At 38.7% G+C, this 20,766-nt stretch overlaps 1 protein-coding gene across 3 annotated transcripts in view; it reads right to left on the reverse strand.

The window, feature by feature from the left end:
• Positions 1 to 1,159: 1,159 nt before the first annotated feature.
• Positions 1,160 to 20,766, reverse strand: part of LOC145355826 (ABC transporter B family member 1-like) — a 178,973-nt gene continuing 159,366 nt past the window's right edge. For all 3 annotated transcript variants that reach the window (XM_080208229.1, XM_080208228.1, XM_080208231.1), the window contains 2 exons: positions 18,772 to 18,894; positions 1,160 to 3,285 (listed from right to left, as the gene is read on the reverse strand). In XM_080208229.1, coding sequence (XP_080064355.1) covers positions 3,052 to 3,285; positions 18,772 to 18,894 — 357 coding nt within the window. In that variant the 3' untranslated portion in view covers positions 1,160 to 3,051. The remainder of the gene's footprint in view (positions 3,286 to 18,771; positions 18,895 to 20,766) is intronic.

Raw genomic sequence — 20,766 nt, forward strand, 5'->3', positions numbered from 1 at the left:
AATATTTTATGATTCTGAATATAGATCTATTGAAGAATTGATGACCAGAGATGATGTACTGAACTGTTTTCAGCCTAGGGTTGGTAGTTACTATGGACAAAAGCCTCTGTAAAGTTCAAAACTAAAGAGGGTGCTTTTATAGTGTTGTACTTATTTGGCCATCTCAGCTGTAGATTTCCTGCACAAAGTATTTTGCTTCTATGTTTGTGAAAAATTATCAGCAGTTCACCCACGTTACCATACACGTGAAGCAGTCACTAATAATGATTAATAGGTGTAATGCTATTTGTAATGGGAACTGCAGATATGAGTAGAATCTAAATATACTGACAGATGAACAATATTCACAGGGATACAAGTCAGAAAATGAACGTTATTAATATATTACTGGGGTTGTATCACAAGCCAAAATGGATTAGATTGAACTTGAAATAAGAATTCACTCTTGGCTGTGAGGTCAATCTAATGATATACTATTGCTTAAATGACAAGATTTTTAGGCAGAAAATGTTACTGTGATCTGCACAGGAATGGATTTACTTGCAAGCAAAATGTATATTTTCTTAAATGGGAAAGAAATGCCTGTAACTTCTCACTCTCACCCCAAAGGCTTCACTAACTAGGTACTCATGAAGCAAGGGCTTAGTGTATGGAAGGGTAAGAAACATCTCATGAATATTACATGCATTTAATTCCCACTGATGACATGGGAAGACGATAAAAGAATAAATGGGGAATCCCCAAGGGGTAGATAACATTTGTATTCTGCCATATGCATTTTTTTAGATTCATTGTATATTCATAAAATATAGTTGTGTTAAAAAGTAGAAAGTTAGCAGTTAGTCTTTCAGACTGGGAGGAAACCGGAGCACCCAGAGGAAACCCACACAGACACAGAGAGAATGTAGAAGCTCCACACAAATAGTGACTCAAGCTGGGAATCAAACCCGTGTCCCTGGCACTGAGACAGCTGTGCTAACCACTATGCCATCCCAATTTAGAAGCTGCGGAACAGGACCAGGCAGCAACTGCAAATTATTTTTGTGCTTGACACATGTTGGTGATATTGGAGTTACAAATATTGGGAGGAAGGGTGTGAAAACACTAAAGGATACATTTGACAAATAAAATACAATGTATTTTAATATATAAGCCCAGAATACACTTGAGGTAACAAACAGAAAAATGAATGCAATTCTCTGGCAATTACAGCTTACTTCAAAATATATACTATCACAGTTTCTCACAAGTCTTGGTACAAATTCAAGTAATTTCTTCAAATGTAGACGTCAGATTATTATTTATAATTAACAGAAAAATAGTATTTGTTTTGTGATCAATAACTTTCTAATTCTATTGCCATTTAATTCAACTATTTATAATAAACATTTAAACAACTTTGCAGCTATATTAGATTAGTGAAATTTTTGAACATGAAGTATGTGTTTCAGGACTACAGACCTACAGTCACTTCATCAATTTCAAATACACAAATTTAAAACTAGCACCACACCAGCACAGAATTAACAAGTACAATTTTGCATTTTGATATATAAAGTGCATATCATATAATTGCACACGTCATCATTTTTAAAAGTTTTCTTGATTTAAATATAAATTAAGACAATATCAGATACCTGTATTGATGTGAGATTTGTTCTCATTTGCATAACTGAACACTATGGAAACAGGCAATTCTTGCTATATAGTCAGGAAGAGGAAAATTCAACACAGGAGTGCAACTTGGATACAATAATTCAGTGCTGACAAATTTCATAAATAAATACTAAAGTTAATTTCAATATCATGTACTCGTTGCAAATTATTTTTTTCAATGCCTACTATGGAAATAAAATGGATAATTTAATCTAAAAACAACTGTTGCTTCTAAATTTTTATACATTTCTCCAAATAGTTGGACCCAATTCTTCAATTAGTCCAAACACTGTTAAACTAGAATGAAAATGAGAGGTAGTCCGGTGAATCTATCAACCGAGTCACTGAACTGTATGGATCAGGTCAGTTGTGGATTGGTTTGTGTGTGGATTGATTTGGCTGATCCTTGCTATGACAGTGAAAGGAGTGCTGCAATTAGCCAGCTTCGGGACATCAATTGTTTTCTTTTTTTTTTTACAGGGGTTGGGTTGTCTTCTACTCTTTGGGGATGATAGTTTCTTTTGGCGTGGGGGGTTGGGCAGAGGGAGTACAGGATGTCTTTTGCTCTTCATCATTATCCGGTGCTCTGTGCTGGACTGTGGACAGCGTTAGATCACTAACGATGACTGAATAGGTTACTATCACTGAAGAATCATGTACCTTGTGGCTAGAGTTTATAGATTGGTACATCAGTAGTTTTAGAGGGAGTAAGCTGACAAGATGAAAACAAAAGCTGGATGATTTTGCTGTCTCTTTTTACAAAAGGTAGCTTCCTATCAAACAACAAAGTGCAATTATAAGCCATTTATAGACACTGCTTGCAAGTTGAATGGACCCATGGTGAGCATCACTGTAATGGCTCAGTGACAAGGCAGCATTACTTTACTCTTCTTATCAAAATTACATCAAAAATATAACAAATGTAGCGACTGTGGCCTAGGTTCAATTCTCATGCATAACAGTCCCAAATTATCACTACAACACATACATATTAATAGAAAGCAAACAAGGAATCAATTTACATTCAGCCATTCTATGCAAATTATAATTTCACATATGAATAATTAAAAGTTTCTTTGTCTATTCTGGTACACATTGCATAGGGTGGCTAACACAACAGCTTTATGAACCAGAAATATTTTCAGCGGAGCATGACATCAACGTGAATGTTGTTGGAAATTGAACGAGCTCAGACATCTAACAGTTGAAATTTTCCATACTTTAAGTTTTAAGATAGGGAAAAAAAAAGCTTAATGCAAGTTAACTCTTACGATCAAATGAGCTACCCATGTTCAAAGGCAATTTAAGAGCAATGCTCATTTGCATTTGCTCTCCATCCTCCAACACAAGACATATCTTAAAGCTTCCTGGCATGTCCATTATCGTGCGCCCATTTCATGGTCCTCCCTCATCAATACCCGTGTAGCTCCAATATTCTTTCTCAGAGTCTGTGGCATCTTCTGTGTGTACACCATTCAAAGAAGCATCATCTTGGAAATCATCACCTCCAAACTCTACTGAGCCTGCAGTCAGTTGACGAAGAACTAATTTCTTGTAGATTCCCCCCTTTTCCAAAAGGTTCTTATGGGTACCACATTCCACTATCCTCCCTTTGTCAATAACAATCACCTTAATGAAAGAAAAAAGAGGAAAGTAAAAAAAGTGGGTGTAAATAGTTAAATCACTGTCGATTTTAACAGTTACTGAAATGTAACACTGCTCTTGGAACATAGACGTATGTCTGTTTCAGAGGAATGTTTGAAATATATTGTACTTTTACAAATAAATCAGTCATATGGACATTGCTTCAAATTATCCATAAAACACCCCTGACTTTGTGAGATCAAATGCATTTATTATTTTTTATTGGGTAACCTAGTATTCTCCTGTATTAGGCACAATCTATACTAACAGTGGGAAGAATTTGCAATATATTTATGCTTACTGATTTAATGAAAAAAGATGTTCACTACATAAGCAAGATATTATGGCTGGCATCTAATTCTCTACCGCATGTGTCTCTAATTTGTGTACAGTTTTTCTATCCATCTTTTTTCACATGGAAGAACATGAAGGCAATATAAATTAAAAAAAAACAGTAGTACTTCCACATCCTTCTGCAAAACACATGCAGCATATCCTAGAAAATAAATGTATGAGTCTGTTTTTGATATGAACATTTTCCATTTGTTATGATCCCAGTTGATGTTATAGCTGGACAGGAAGATCCCCAATTGGGACACTGGCTCAAAAGACCGTAACTTTAACTTTTGTTTAGAAAACATGGATGAAGAGAGTCACAGGATTGCCACTTAGCTTTTAACAGCAGCAAAAACATTTATCAAACATAAAAAGTTTAACTACTATACAATTCTCCTTCACTCCTATCTATTTCACAAATGTACACAGATTTTTAAGGATAACACAGGTTATGGAACACAGAGTCCCTGTAACCCAACCGATCATACCAATGTTTCCAAACTCCATTCTCAAAGAGATGCACTTTAAATTCTTCTTTCAAAGAATGGCTTTTCTCAGCTGCTTTTATCAAGGATCTGGCTCCAGGTTTTCCAACTACCCTTTCAAACAAGGCTTCCTCTCCACTGTTTTAGCAAGGAGTTTGGCAAAATCCTCCAAGTTTTTCCAATTTTACTTTCAGGATTACCTTTGTCTTGAATTACCACGATGTGGAGTTGCCAGTATTGGACTGGGGTAAGCACAGCAAGTAGTTTCACGCCAGCAGGTTAAAATCTAACAGGTTTATTTGGTAGCACAAGCTTTCAGAGCATTGCCCCTTCATCAGGTGAGTGAAGAGTATATATGCCTTGCTGGTGAACCAAACTCACCTAATGAAGGCCAATGCTCAAAACTCATGCTACCAAATAAACCTGTTGAACTTTAACCTGGTGTTGTGAGACTACTTACTGTGCCTCAAATTACCACAACATCCAAACTTCTACACAAAACACAGGTATTCAGTCTCTAACAGAATACGATTGTTTTCAAAAGCTGGAAATAAGGACACCAAACTTAGGACTGTTCTGATCTCAGTCTGGTTTTTCTCTAGCCATTGGGACTCAGGTCTGCACTTCCAGCTCTGTCTTGAGCTTCGATGACCAGTACCCTGTTCCAATGGCAGTTCCTCTTAGTTGCTTGAATTCCAAACTTCCTGGAAACTTCTAGTTTCTAGGACTAACTGTTTGTTAGCTTCTCCAGATGTGTTTCTTGCCCCTTCCTCCATTGTAGTTTTCCTGCTTCCAGCAGAGCCGAGAGGTGTTCACGCTAAAGCTTCCTATCTCCATCTGCCTGGATCCAATTAAACATTAAAACATTTCTCTCTCAAAGTGAGCCCTAGTTGCTAAGCACATCTTATTTCATCTCCCCAGTGGCTGATTTACCTTACGTTGTAAACTTTCTCAGCATAATAGATAAACCCTATTTGAACTGCACAAAAACTCTCATACATGCAAATACCTTTGTTTAACATGCATCTAGCGAAAGTTGTACCTCTTCCTACACAAAATACTAATTATACCCTCTTAAATCTATACCTTATTTCTAGTATTTAACAATTCAAATATGGATCACTTAAAACTCCCTCTGTTTTCCTGACACATTGAATACTGTGATGACTTGCACCAACACTTTTTGTAAATCACTTTCATTATACACTGCCCTTGTTCAGCTAATTTACCATGTTTAATAAAGGGATTCATATGTAAAATGAATTGAATATTATGCTATATTTAAATATTGGGGATGGGGGAGTGGTGTCACTTACCAAGACAAATGTCATTCAATAGAGGTACATTGGCGGTGGTGTCACTTATCAAGACAAATGTCATTCAATAGAGGTACATTTTAAATTAGTCTGCAACAGGTCTTTTCTTCAGCCACTCTTGTAGTAGAAGGAAGGATGTCAGCAGTCAAAATAATTAGCAAAGAATTTAAAAATAAAGATTGGCCAAAAGTAAACTATACAGAAACCATGCAAAAGAAGTGATGATATGACACACTGCCTATCTCAACAAGCCTTTGAAACAGAAAAGAGAGAATGCTGCTAGCGAAGTGCAGAAACTGAAATGGGTGAATTGGTCAGTCTGATTCTTCCAGCGTTTCTCTCAAAACCACTGTGCAGAATAAAATGAAAGACCGCTCAAACACAATCCTTATCACCTCTAGTAACCAGCCATTCGGTCACAACATTTCTTGTATAACCATTTAATCAGTACAATATAGTACCCCCTCTAACCTTTCATCTCTTTTTCCCTAAACTGCTGATACATCATCTAACACATTCTCCTCCCCTTCCTCCATCCACAAGGTTGATACAAGATTCAATATCCTACCTATCTGGCCTTCTCAGCTCCCCTAAACAGGGAGGTTTCTTATTTCCCCCAGTCTTTGCTGCTTCTGGTTATCTACAAACTATAAAAAACCCAAATTTGGTGTCACTTAATCAATAGTGCCCAATATACCTAATTGATGGTTCCCGATTTACCTCATCATCATTTGTTTTCTTGTCAACTGTGTCGATAACTTGCACTACGGGGCCTCGTCTTTTGAGCTGGGCTTCTCAATAAAACAAAATCAAGACAGAACTAAAGGAGACTGGGTAGCACAATGAATCAAGAATTATTGCGCTTTCATTGGCTGATCAGATTGAAAGAATTAAATGTTCCTTTTTCAGTTGGCAGTAAATATCTGAAGAAGCTGATAATTTTCAATCCACTTACCAGAAAGTGCTGCCACAGTCCATAATTTGCAACACATTCAATAGAACAACTGCTGCGGAACATGGAAATTTCATATTGATGGGATGGGGGATGCAGCTTTGAGGGTGTACTTGTGGCAAACTGTTAAGTGATGATGGAGTGAGCGTTGACCTTCATCTGATGCATGCTATATTTAACTATGCAGCGATCTTTGACGGGAAACAGTACTTTCTCATTGCCAAGCCGATGATGGAGTCCCAGTTCCTTACCCAATTGATTAATCATCATGCACACTAAGTATTGAAAATACACACCTACTCGCATGTGCAAAGCAGTTCAGGATTTACCAAATAGCTAACAGGAATGGCAACACAGTCTGACATTCCCCTTCTTTATCCAGGAGTATGGAATCTAATTGTTAATTTGATCTTCTCCCCGGGTGAAATCAATTAATTCAAGTGTTTTACATAAAGTGAAGATGATGGAATAGATTTTGTTTCCCACAAGAATAATTCCCTATTTTACAAAACCTCTGAAATTTATAAAATATCAAGGAGTAAAAAGAAAAATTCAAATGCTCAAAGGCATTTTGTTGTCTTGGAGCCAAGAGGTTTATTGTCCTGGAAAGCAAGGTCACTTACCGTGTAGAGAGAGAGGTCAAGAGTTTGCTCTCATACCAACAGAATAGGGCCTCTCACAGCAACATAAAAAAATTCAACATTTTGGAAGGAAGGGAAAGGTAGACGTGTTCCACAGGTTTCTTGCTATCCTTGTGCATAATCTTTGTCCAAAGATGGTATTTATTATGGAACAGGCTCACCACATTCCAAAACCAGCAAATTTCAGAGTTAATAAAAAAAAATCTAACTACCAGGATTCAGATCTATGACCGACCATCATGTATATATTTGAGAAAGGAATTTGGTTTCCACGAACAATCCCTGCAAGTGGAGATGCAAGAGTACAGAATTATAGCAAAAAAAACCTGAAAGTGAACTTAAAACAGATCTACATAATGGACTGAATGGAGAACAGATGGACGAAATAGAAAATAGTTGACAACACTTTCTAAGTTTCTAGGAACAATCCATGCGGGTGATTCTCTCAGCAGTGCAGCTGACCAGAAGACATAAGCGGAGGCTGTGTAGCAGGCTTCCCGCTGGGTTCCACAGCGTCCACAAGTCTCCTGCCGCCGGAGTTACAGATCATCAGCTCCATGCCAGAAATTGGCACGGAGCTGATTAAAATATTTAAATCACAATTTGAATCTGATTAGTGGGCCCAGGACCCACCAGGAGTGTTTCACGCCAGCAGGGTTTACAACAGCTCCCCACTGACTGACGCTTGACAAAGTCATGACCATGTCCAGCATAGAGCAAAGGACTATTAATTACTTAATTCAAAACAATTCATCCTGATTGTTAACAGCCCAGATTTGCTGTAATATTATCCTATTTATAATATGGTTTTAGCGTCAGTTGTGAATGGTGACAAAAAACATGGCTGTCAGCAGGCCATTCTCTCATATCTGGGAGTAACGCAGTTTTGTTACATAATAACAGAAGAGCTAGGAGCAGGAGTAGGCAATTCAAGCCTTCTCCACCATTCAATATCATGACTAATCTTGTCTCAGCCTCAATTCCACTTTCTTGCCCATTTTCCATAACCCTTCAACCCTTTAATTAAAAATCTGTCTGTCCTCTCCTTAAATTCACTCATTGTCCTGGCATCCACTGTATCCTAGGGCACTGAATTCCACAGAACAACAACCCCTTGAGAGAAGCAGTTTCTCTTCATCTCCTAAAACTATGGACTCTTATTTTAGACTGCCCCACAAGAGGAAGCATCTACTCTATGTCTACTTTGTTAATATCTTTTATCATCTTATGCACCTCAATTAGACCGCCTCTCATTCTCCTAAACTCTAGAATATAGACCTAAACTGCTCAATCTCTCTTCATGAGACAAACCCCTCATCTCTGCTATCATTCTAGTAAACCTCCTGAACTGCCTCTAATGCCACTATATCCTTCCTCAAATAAGGGGATCAAAACTGTTCATAATACTCCAGGTGGGGTCTCACCAATACCTTGTATAGTTGCAGCGACACTTTTACACTCTATTCCTTTAGATATAAATGCCAAAATTCTATTTGCTTTTCTTATTATCCACTGTACCCGCACACTAGTTTTTTCCAATTGATGCACCAGGACACACTGATCCCTCTGCATCAATCCCCCCGAAGTTTCTCTCCAATTACCTTTCCATTTTTCTGACCAAAATGGATAATCTCACACTTATCCACATTAAACTCCATCTGTTACATTTTGGCCTACTTACCTAACCTATCCATATCCATTTGTAAATTCCTTATTTCCTCATTGCAACTCACTATCCCACTCATCTTAGTATTAAAGTTCTCCAGCCACAACGAAGGGAGTAGTAGCATGACAGCTTAAAACAAGAAGCCAGAGCATGCAGCCAAAAAAAATTCTAGTTCTCCACTTTAACTAATGGTTGGAGAAAGCTGCAAATAAATGTGGCATGATTAAATCATCCTAGTGTTTGCATAGGGAAGAATAGAGAAGCACTTTTGCAGCTCAATGTGGCACGGACTATCTTATTTGCCACTGCTGCCTTTGGTTCTGCTGCTGTCGAGTTATAAGCAGAAACAGAACTGCTGTTTAATGTTCAGCTGCAAACCACCAGGACGTGTGCTGCTTGTTCCCTCCATCCTCCAAAACATCACCCCTTTTATATTCAAAACTTGCTACCAATTTCACTATTGCTGTCTACAGCAGCCCCATAAAAAAGGTCCTTAAAACACGATTAATAGTTGATTGAATTCAGATGGTTATTTTACATTCAAAGAGTATCTTAAAATGCTTTCTCATACTGGTTCAACACTTTTAACTTAAATTCAATTCAGAATCAACAGGCCTGACTGAGAACACCAAGGACATCCAATTACCTCCTTCATAGTTTTCTTGGCTACGGCATAAGACTGACTTAAAGCTGCAAAGGACCAGAAACCGAAGGCTGTGTCTCCAACAGTAGCTGCAAATGCGATCAAATATTAATACATTTCATCTGTACTAGAGAGTTGAGAAAAGCAGGCTGTGGTCTCAATTTTACATTGAGCTGCTTCTTCTGAAACTCCCTGTACAGTATGGCCTAGTAATCACCCATTACTATTTAAACAGCAGATACCTGGTAATGAATCAGGGGCTGTCACATAAATGCAGAACTCAGATGACGATCTTAACATTTATGACTTCCTCTAATCCTCTTGATTATGTTATTCTTATAACTCATTCCCAGGTATACTTCGATCAAAGCATCGAGGGGAATGTGTTTACATCAAGATTGCAGATAATATATACTTATTGCACACATGCAAGTTTAAAAATAATTAACAAGTTTAATGGCAGTTGGAAGTTCTTGCTTTTATGTTGAAATGCTGTCTCATACAATAGAAAACAATGAAGTGATACACAAGAACCACAAGGGCCCCATTAGTTGCCAGGATTTTTAAAACGTGCTGTTAGCTTGGAGACTCATTTTAAATGCAGAATACAGGCATCTGTTTCTACTAAGCAGAGAAATTAAACTTCATAGTTCAATTACTGCCAGCTAAAAGTTTTAACTTTCACACCTACCAGTAAGCACAGACACCCACACATAACACCAGCCATATTCTTCCCTTTGTGCATAGTTATGATTTCTGGGATGTCCACCAATATTTTCCTACTCTAATCAGAGAAAGTTTTAATTTTGAAAACTGATAAGGTGTAGTGAGCTCAGATACTGAGTCACAACTGCCATAGTGCAAAACAGTTAATAGGCATTCTGTCTTTGGAAACATTACTTTGGATGCACTACTCAGTACTGCATTAGTACTGAATATTTTCCAAAAGGAAAATTTTGAATTTGTAGATTTGTTTCATTTGGGCTTAGTTTTATAATTACATTTTTTGTAGTTAAATTACTGCGAGTTCTTGCAGTTACTGCTTATTAGATTTTTCTTAAATATATAAATAACTTCTAACAGTTAGGCCAGCAGATAAAACTCAAGGTGATATTATTGTCACTTAATAGATTTGGTTCGTAAGAGCAAAGTTGATTTAGTTTTAATCCCTCTCGCAACCTAATGTTCTTAAACTTGCAGAGTAGGTTGTTTCCAATTTGGATCAGAGCATATGCTTTTAAAATAGTGTTTGGTCAGCAGTAATAATTGGATAACTGGAACACTTCACTGGCTAGGTCTAGTTATGTTAGAAAGGAATTGTTTATTGGCACCAAAACAAACTTAAGCTAACCAAAATTAAATGGAATCAAGAGTTTGATTAGAGACCATTACTCATTAAGTTTGACGCTCTTTAAATTGCATTGGCGTAACAGTTTGATATTGAAGTGGACTGCTCTGGATACTCAATTTGGCAGACTTATGGCTTTAATATATCTAAGATGTGGAAGAAACAAAACAAAGGAAATTATATTGTTCTTGAAATATCCAAATTGCTCAATTAGAGATCTTGCAAAGAAAGAACAAATTTTAAAAACTGCATTTATATAGCACCTTTCACTATCTCAGGACATCCTAAAGCTGTTCACAGCCTGAAGGTCTTTGAGGTCTAGTTATTGTTCCAATATGCTTAAAAGTGGCAGCCAATTTAAATACAGCAACATCTGGGATTGGTGTAAGAGTAGTTGCCAACTTTCAGCCTGGCACATCCCCTCTCCACATCACAATTAACTTTCGAAAAAGATAATGGTCCCACTCTTAAAACAACTGCTAAAAATTGTCAAACTCACAGGTCATCATTATCCATGGCCTGCCCTCAGCCCTTGCTCTAGTTTTAGCCTCCCACTGCTGACTGCTTCTCAGCTTCTGCACTATCATGTTCCCTTGGCCTTGGCACCACTTAAATTGGCATGCTCTGCTCCCATGTTTCTCATGACACCACAATCTGCATCACAACACTACCATCCAGGAGCATGCCTAGTTTCTGAATGGTAGCTTGAAAATAAAGAATTCATAGAATCCTTACGGTGCAGAAAGTGGCCGTTCAGCCCATCGAGTCTGCACCGACAACAATTCCACCGAGACCTTACCTCCGCTCTTGGGTAACCAGCAATTTAAACGAGTGGCACCATTGCCAGTGTAGATTTTGACCGAGTGGCACCAGGTGTCAGATGAAATTAATTGCATTGTATCAAAATTCTGTAGCAGCAAACCCAAGTTAGTCCCATCTCATACAACCGGCCGCTAAAGAACGTCAAACAACTCAATGGGAAGTTGAGCTATTGCAGTCTGCCTTCATTCTGGTGGTCTCATACTCCTAACTCTCAACCCACCGCTTTTCTCTTAGGACACCATATTCCTTTGGTACCTTTAAGATTCACGAACTCCGCTCCTGCATCTCTCGAGACCACAACACCCACACCATGAGATCATTACCCACGAGCTTGCCATCCTGAATGGATGAACTATAGAACTCTGAGCTAACTGGCATTTCAATTGGCTGCACCACTCATTCTTTTGCCTGCACATGACTGAATATAAATTAACTATATTCTACATTAGAGAGGCTGGCACAGAACAGTTCAACTTAGTGCCCTGTTCCCAGGGCCTGGGCACTCAAATTATTGAATTAAGATGCTTATAATTTTGAACTTTCAGAAGTCACTTCAGTTTTTTGTCACGGTGCCAGTACGCCACGTACAGCTGTCGCCCCCACAATTCCTGTTGCCTGATTCACCTGATTGCACTGGCCCTGGTGACATCCCACCAGGGTTAATAATCAAATAATCTGCATTTGGTGATATTTGTTGAGGAATGAACGTTAACCAGATATCGCCTGAACTCTGCTTTCTCCTCTTCTAATTAGTGCCATGGGTTCTTTTCTGAACACCTTGAAGATCAGAAGGGGCAATGGCCTAACATCTCATCCGAAAGACAAACATTGTACTTTATAGATATTGAGGGGGCAATTCGGAGCATTTTTGCTTTTGAAGGCAGTCTGGTGGCTAAGACAGGAGACACAGTCAGTCTGGTCCAAATCTGCTAAAGCATTTCTGCTAAACCCTCTGCGTAATCCTTCCTTATTCTGGAATTTGGAAGAAAATGTAATATTGCCGACATGAATCCAAATCCTCACCAGCATCTTTTAATAAAAAAAGGTCACACTACGCTTATCAGTGTGAGTAGCTTGACATCATTTTTGCAGAGCTTTCCTTTGAGGAAGTTTAATTAGGAATTCTATGGCCCAGCTCTCAAAGTCCTGAGGAACAGGAAATAGTACAATAGTAATCATTTCCAGCAAAGCATGCAGTGCTCTCAGTATGTTTGGCAGTGTTCAATTTGACGTGGGTTATTTTAGCTGAAAAAAAAGATAAACATAATAGTAGCCTTGATTCCCACTAGATTATAAATAAAATTAAACTGGCATAGAACATTTACTTCACATTTTCATTTGATCTTCCTATGCAAAAGCTGGATCATTTGGATTTAAATTCCACAGGAAAACTGAGATTCAACAATTAGGTATTCAGACTTTTGTTGCTGGATTTAAAATGAGCAATTTAACATTGTTTAGCTTTTCCAGACTTAAAATGCAGACATGCTTTCAAACAACAAGAATTTCTGTACACCTACAATGTTAACATTTGAATGATTGTTCAAGAAACACAGGATCAACGTATCGTTGAAACAATTGTAGATTCAGATGTTTGGTTTAAAATGACAAGAATACAATTCACGTTCTCTAATGGTCACAAGATTGGAATTAAATAGTGGAATTAAATGTTTTCCAATTTCTATCTTCCAACAACTTTTGGATTTCTAATTTAACTCTTGCCCACAGTGGAACACTGGAAACTCATTAAAGTTATTTTCATCTTAACTTTCAAGCATCATCTTATCCGTGATTTAAGTAGTTTTGCAGTATTGCCAATAGGTTCATTTAAGTCTTTTTATCCTCAAATACAGCCTGCATTTCCTAGGAGATGGCATAGTCTTTTATCCAAGAACATCTTCAATTGACACCATAGATGGGATTTTCCCATTCAAGGTGCAAGCCCGACATTGGGCCCATTTCCGGATCAGAGCCTGTACATGCATTTGATAGGACAGTGGGCAAAATTTTCCAGGAGGAAACCAATCAAGCTGCCGCCTCTGGGAGTGCCATCCAACAAGGGACGTTGGCTGACTTGAGGACATAGGAAGGCCAACAGAGCAGAGCACCCAAAGTGAAGGGGAGCTGGAGGGAATGCAGAGGAGGTTCACTAGGCTGATACCAGAGATGAGGGAGTTGGACTATGAAGAGAGACTAAATAGACTAGGTCTGTACTCGTTGGAGTTTAGAAGGATGAAGGGGGATCTTATAGAGACGTATAAGATAATGAAGGGGATGGATAGGGTAGAGGTAGAGAGATTCTTCCCGCTTAGAAAGGGTAGCAGGACGAGAGGGCACAGCCTCAAGATAAGGGGGGGACAGTTTAGATCAGAGTTGAGGAGGAACTTCTTCGCTCAAAGGGGGCGAATCTCTGGAATTCTCTGCCCGTTGAAGTGGTGGAGGCTACCTCGCTAAATATATTTAAGTCATGGGTAGATAGGTTTTTGATAGACAAGGGAATTAAGGGTTATGGGGAGAAAGCGGGAAAGTGGAACTGATCCACTTCAGATCAGCCATGATCTTATTGAATGGTGGGGCAGGCTCGAAGGGCTAGATGGCCTACTCCTGCTCCTATTTCTTATGTTCTTATCTGCTCTATTTAAAAAATAATAAAGTTAAAATCAAATTCCTTCTGCAGATGTGGGCATTGCCAAACAGGCCAGTATTTATTGCCCATCTGTATTTGCCTCCATGAAGATTGTGATGAGCCACCTTCATAAGCCACAGTTGTGTGGTGACAGTACCCCCATGCTAGGTAGGGTGTTCCAGAGTTTTGATCTAGCAACGAAGAAAGAGTGACATATGTCCAAGTCAGAATATTGTTTGACTTGGAGGTGATGGTGCTCTCATACGCTTGATGCTGTTTTCCTCCAAACATAGTAATTTGCATTTAAATAGTACGTTTAAAATGATTAAGCATTGAGAGACACTTCAGTGGTGCTGTGACAAAATTTGACACCAAAGGGCAGAAAGGGATATTCAGACCAGTGACCAAATGTTTGGTCAGAGGTAGTTTAAGTAGCATAATAAAAAAAACCAGACAAATAGGTTTAGGGAAGAAAATTCCAGAGGTTGGAGCCAATTGCTTCACAGATGCATTATCCAACAAAATTTGACACCAAGCCATAAAGGGAGATATCAGGACAGCAACCACAAAATTCAGTCAAAGGTGAGTTTTAAGGAACATCTTATAGGAGGGCAGAAGATAGAGTGGCTAAGGGAAGGAATTCTCAAGCTTAGAACTGAGGGAGTTACCATTGACAGAGCAAGGAAAATTGGGGCCCTGCAAAAAGTCAGAAGTGGAGGAGCAGAAGGATTTGAGAGAGTTGTAGGATTGGAGATGGTTCCACAGAAAGGAGGAGTGAGATCATGAAGGAACTTAAAAATAAGGATGAGAATTATAAAATCGAAGCATTGCTGGAAACCAATGTTGATCAGCAAGCACAGGGGTGAATGGGTCATGGTGCGAGTTACATACCGGCAATATTTTGATTGAGCTCAAGTTTACACAGGGTGCCATGGCGGAGGCCATCTAGGAAAGCATTCTGTCTAGAGGTGACAAAGGTACGGATGAAGGTTTCGGCTAAAATGAGCTAAGGTAGGGATGGAGAACATTATAGAAGTGAAGGTAGGCAGTCCTGGTGATTGTATTTGAAGTCACAGTCAAATAAAACAGCATTTTATGTCACACTCAATATCACCACTCTAGGGCTAGTGATGAAAAATGCATCATGGTTCACATTCTTGATCATTATCAAGTGCCTCTTATTGGAAGTACAGATGTGGACATCAGATAAGGATATGACTGAACTCAGTTCTGATGCCTTTCAGTTAAATGACTAGCACTCCAGCCAAAAGTCAAAGCCCTCAAGAAAGAAACGTGTTGTAGACAATGAGGTAGAAAAAAAAGTTGGCTCCAAAAAAAGGAAAAGTTGTGGAATATAACAGGATAATGAAGCAAAAAAAAAAATCCAATTTGGTCCAGTTGCAGTTATACCATTCAAGATCCTGTACAAAACTTTGCACCAGCCATATAAAGTCTTAGAGATACAGCCAAAACTGACTGGCATTGAGTTGCTGGAGTTCATTCAGTAGAATTCTTATATCCTCTTTGAAAGCAAAGTTTGTAATATGTCGTGCTCAAGAAGTAAAGCGCTTCAGCCAGCTTCAAAACAGTCTTTTAAAATTACCTAGCAATGTAAGAAATCTTCCATTTCTTTAAATATCTAACGCTGTCTAATTATCTCTTTCAATATAACCGAAGGCACATCAATGTGATCCTTCAAAGTGAAAGACATAATGTTCACAGTCCTTTTGATCTAAGCATCAGCTGTTATTTCCTCCCAGAGAGATGATATTTCAAGTCTGTCTCTGACAGAAATGTCTAGGTCTCAGGACGTGGGCACTAGCAGAGCTGAAGCCCTGGTTTCAATATACAGAACAGACGGCTGCTGTTAGACTCTTCTTGTGAAGACCCTAGAGGCTGAATACTTAACATCCAACAAGAAAGACTCTTACTCAAAGGGACTATTTTGTTTGAAAATCAAGAGCTGGACTCGGAAAATACACTGGAGAAAGATGAATGATTCAAGAACTGACCTCCATCTATGTTTCTTGCAATTAAAAATATCCAGTCCTTTACAAAATCGTGCATTAAACATTAAGAACTCTTTTATCATGGAATTGTGTGTGCACACAATTACTCTGGTTAGAAGGGAAAGTGGCCACACTGGTGAATGAAATCAAGAGGATCCCTGCAGAGTGCATATGCTTTCTATCATCAGTGTCAGTTTGTTTAGTCTGTTTCAAGGATAATTTTGTTTATTAAAAAAAAATCTGTGCCAAGTTTAGATTGTGTTTTAGCAAAAGCAAAAAAGAAGTAGAACTAAAAAAAGTGGCTGTGCCAGCATTAAATTCATTCTTCCTTTGGGTAGCACCAATCACCTTCCGCAGATTGCAAAAGAAATGTTGGATTTTCAGTGTCAACCTGCTTGTTTTACCTGAACACGTTGTTCCCAAGATAACATTTGATACAATATTAAAGAGGAATATGGGTGGCACGGTAGCACAGTGGTTAGCACTGCTGCTTCACACTCCAGGGACCTGGGTTTGATTCCTGGCTTGGGTCACTGTCTGTGTGGAGTTTGCACATTCTCCCTGTGTCTGTGTGGGTTTCCTCCGGGTGCTCCAGTTTCCTCCCACAGTCCAAAGATGTGCGGGTTAGGCTGATTGGTCATGCTAAATTGCCCCTTAGTGTTCCAGGATGCATAGGTTGGAGGGATTAGTGGGTAAATATGTAGGGATATGGAGATAGAGCCTGGGAGGGATTGTGGTTGGTGCAGACTTGATGGGCTGAATGGCCTCTTTCTGCACTGTAGGATTCTATGAAAAGGGTAGATAGATGTCAAATGAAACTTAATGTGGTGCAATGTGAAATGAAGAGGATGATAAGGCCACATACATTAGATGGTAAAACTGGAAGAGGAGCAGAGGTTTACGGGTTCAGATACAAAATTCTTTAAGAGTTGGTGGGCAAGTAGTTGAAACACTATTTAAAAACAAAATGACAGTGTTAAGGACCAGATCAAAAACTCCAAGGTATTTTGTGAAGTTAGTTTAGACCCTAACTTTTACATTTGATTTTGGCATTAGGGTGAGCATAAGGTGTTTCACTCCAGGTATAATTCAAGTGACTCACTAGGAAGCTTTTATTAAAACAAACTTTATTTCAGAACATAGTTAGAATACAACAGAAATAATTAGCATAACTTTTACCAATTAAAATACTTAAACATGACAAAGTATAATTCTTAACAGCTAGCTATCTCTGTTGTTCCAATTTAGCAATATTCGTCCACAGACATAAACCTCTTCCTTAGAACCAGTTAGCACAGAAACCAATGATGTTTATGTAGGTACTAGATTTCCAGCTTTTTGACACTTCTGGAGAGCGATCCAGACAGACGCACGTCTTCTAATTGTCATACAGTAATTTCCAGAGAAAGTTTCACCCCCAAACAGTAGAATCTCAGAAAGATTGCTTGACAGATGCCAGTCTCCACCAGACAGAGCAAGAGATACTGAGAAAGCAACCTCTCTCTAAAAATCCCAAAAGCAGACTGCCCTGAGTTCTCTCTGAAATCATGTGACCTTACTGTTAATCAACCCAAACACGACTCTACAATATCCCAGGGGAAAATGCTGAACAATAGGACTCTGCATCAGTCGAGATCAAAACAAACACCACAACAATTAAAATTAATTATGTTGCTGCAGTAACAATACAATGCTGCTGGATCCAGACAAAACAGCTCCAATAAAATGGAAGGGACTAGTAAACATATTCAGCACAGTAACATGACTAAAATACATTTCTTAAAGGCACAGTTTCGTCACAATAAGAAGCGAAGAAAATTCAGTTAAGCTTCACTAAGATGATACCATGGATGAAAGACTTATTAGGACACACGAGAGAAACTGCAGGAGGGACTCTTTATATTAGAGCAAAGAAGATTAATAGAAGATCTGATGGCAGTGTTTAAAATTATTTTAATTAAGTCACTAACGAGTAGAGTAAATTTAGAATTAAAAAAAGCTTAAAATCATTTGGCCTTCTGGCTTTCAGGCAGATATAGTCTCAATCTTCTGTTCTATCTCCACGGTCCTGTAATTTCTTTCCCTAGTTACATATCCAATTCACTTGTGAAATTTACAATTCATTCTTCTTCCATTACCTTTTCAGTGATATATTTCACGTTACAACAAATTGCTGCCTAAGAAGATTTCTCCTCATTTCACCCCTGCTTTTTCAGATTTTAGAAAACATATATGCAATGAAATGTTCGGCAACTCTACTAGAAACAATGGTGGAAGCAGAATTTTCTTTTGCAGAAGAAGTGGATAATTATTTGTAGGCAAACAAGGCTAAGCAAATGATTCTCTCAGAAAGGTGGTACAGGTTCTCACTGGCCAAAAGGCCTCCTGTACCGTAAAGGTTTTGAATCCAAAATCTTGAGTAAGTTCACAAATCAACTTTTATTAACTAATATTTTGGTTTCTCACCTACACTATGTGAAAGCCATGTTTAATTTCTCATGTGTGGGCTTAATTCACAGCAGTGAGGGTCCCTGATAAAATACAGCAATTGACATGACTACAGCTTTTTCAAAAAATAAAATTCTATCCCCTCCCCACCACCAAACCAAAATTATTTTTCAACTTACCTTGGAGGCATTTCTTACAGTTGAAAGCCTGTGCGCAATTACCAAAACCGTTCTCTCTTGCATTACCCGATCAATGGCCTCCTGTACGAGGTGCTCACTTTCTGCATCCAAAGCACTTGTAGCCTAGTAAACCAGAAAAATGTGTTAGAGAGAATCTGGCATGTTTTCGTAATCTACTCAACGTTCAATCAAATCATTTCAATGTCCACCACAGCACCATGGGAATTGGTAAATGCATAAGATTATCAGGGTTAATGTAAACCAGAGTTAAATGGAGCACTTATGTCTGATTTATATTATATCCATTATCTATAGCAGCAGGAAACAACTGTTATTTCACTTTAGGGCAATAAATAATAGCCAGTCAGAACTGTATTGTGCCATTTCTTCCCCCACAAAACCTCACCATGATTGCAAGCATAATTGTGTTCTTTACAAAAATCCACAGTAGGGGAACAATTGTTCCAGCTACTATGTGTAATGACATCTAAGCATATTATTTTTTTAAAGCAATTACAACACCATTACATATAGTGACTAAAGCAATTCCAACTTGCCCCATATTGTTTCCCTTAAAACTGATTTTTTTTTGTTTTGTTTGTTCATATTTGATCCATTTTATTGAGTGTACTCTGAACCAATATGTCCTCGGAACATAGAAAATAGAAGTAGCAGTTGGCGATTCAGTCCTTTGAGCCATTCATTGTGATCACAGCTGATCCTCTATCTCAATGTCATACTCCCCCATCTCTCCTCATATACCTTGCGGGTCTAGAAATCTGTTTCCTTCTTAAACATATTCAGTGATTTGAGCTCTGCAGCTTTCTGTGGTTGAGAATTCCACAGATTTGCCACTCTGCGATTAAAAAGTTTCTTCTCATCTCAATCCTAAATGGCCTCTCCATATCCTAAGAATGTGTCCCCCTGCCTCACCAAAGGAAACAACATCACTGCATCCAGTCTGTCCAGCCCCATCAGAATTTTATACTGTTCAATTAGATCCCCTTTCAGTCTTCTAAATTCTAGTGAACCCAGGCTGCATTGACCCAATTTCTCCTCATACAGCAATCCCGTCAGCCTAATAATTAGTCTCATGAACTTTCGCTGCACTCCCTCTATGGCAAGTATATATTTCTTAAATAAGGAGACCAAAACTGCACACAGTACTCCAGGTGTGGTCTCATTTGTACTGCTGTAGTAAGAGATCCTTACACCTGCACTCAAGTCCTCTTACAAGGAAGGGCAACATGTCATTTGCCTTCCTAACTGCTTGCTGTACCTGCGTGCTTGCATTTAGTGACCGGAGTACTAGGACACCCAGGTCCCTCTGTGGGTCACCATTTCCCAATTTATCACCGCTTAAATAATACTCTACATTCTGTTTCTCCGTCCAAAAGGGAAAATATCACATTTATCCAAATTGTACTGCACCTGCCATATATTTGCCCACTCATCCAAGTTTCTAAATCACCTTGAAGCCTCTTAACGTCCTCCTCACCATATTTGTTTCTATTGAGCTTTGGTGGGGTGGGGATGGCCATATAGAGGGACAATTCAACCGGAACTTCCTGGTGAGGTTAGAAATTGACATGATAATATAGTTCAGCTAAAGTGTGTGTAAGTATGAGAGATCAACTGTGAATATACAAAAAGATGAATCTTGTCAACATATGCTCCAGTAAGGCACTACAAGCAAGCAGGGGTGGGGGTGCGTTGGACATGGATCTGCAATCATAGAATCCCTACAGTGCAGAAGGAGGCCATTCCTTCCATCGAGTCTGCACCAAACACAATCCTACAAAGCCCTAGTCCCAGAACCCCACATAATTAACCTAAGCCCCCTGCCACTAGGGTCAATTTAGCATGGCCAATCAACCTAATCTGCACTTCCTCAGAGTGTGGGAGGAATCACAGCAGTTGGAGGAAACCCATGCAGACACAACAAGAATGTGCAAACTCCACACAGAAAGTCACCTGAGGCCAGAATTGAACCAG

Source organism: Carcharhinus amblyrhynchos, chromosome 20, assembly GCF_965287045.1.
Source record: "Carcharhinus amblyrhynchos chromosome 20, sCarAmb.v2.hapA, whole genome shotgun sequence".
NCBI lineage: Eukaryota > Metazoa > Chordata > Chondrichthyes > Carcharhiniformes > Carcharhinidae > Carcharhinus > Carcharhinus amblyrhynchos.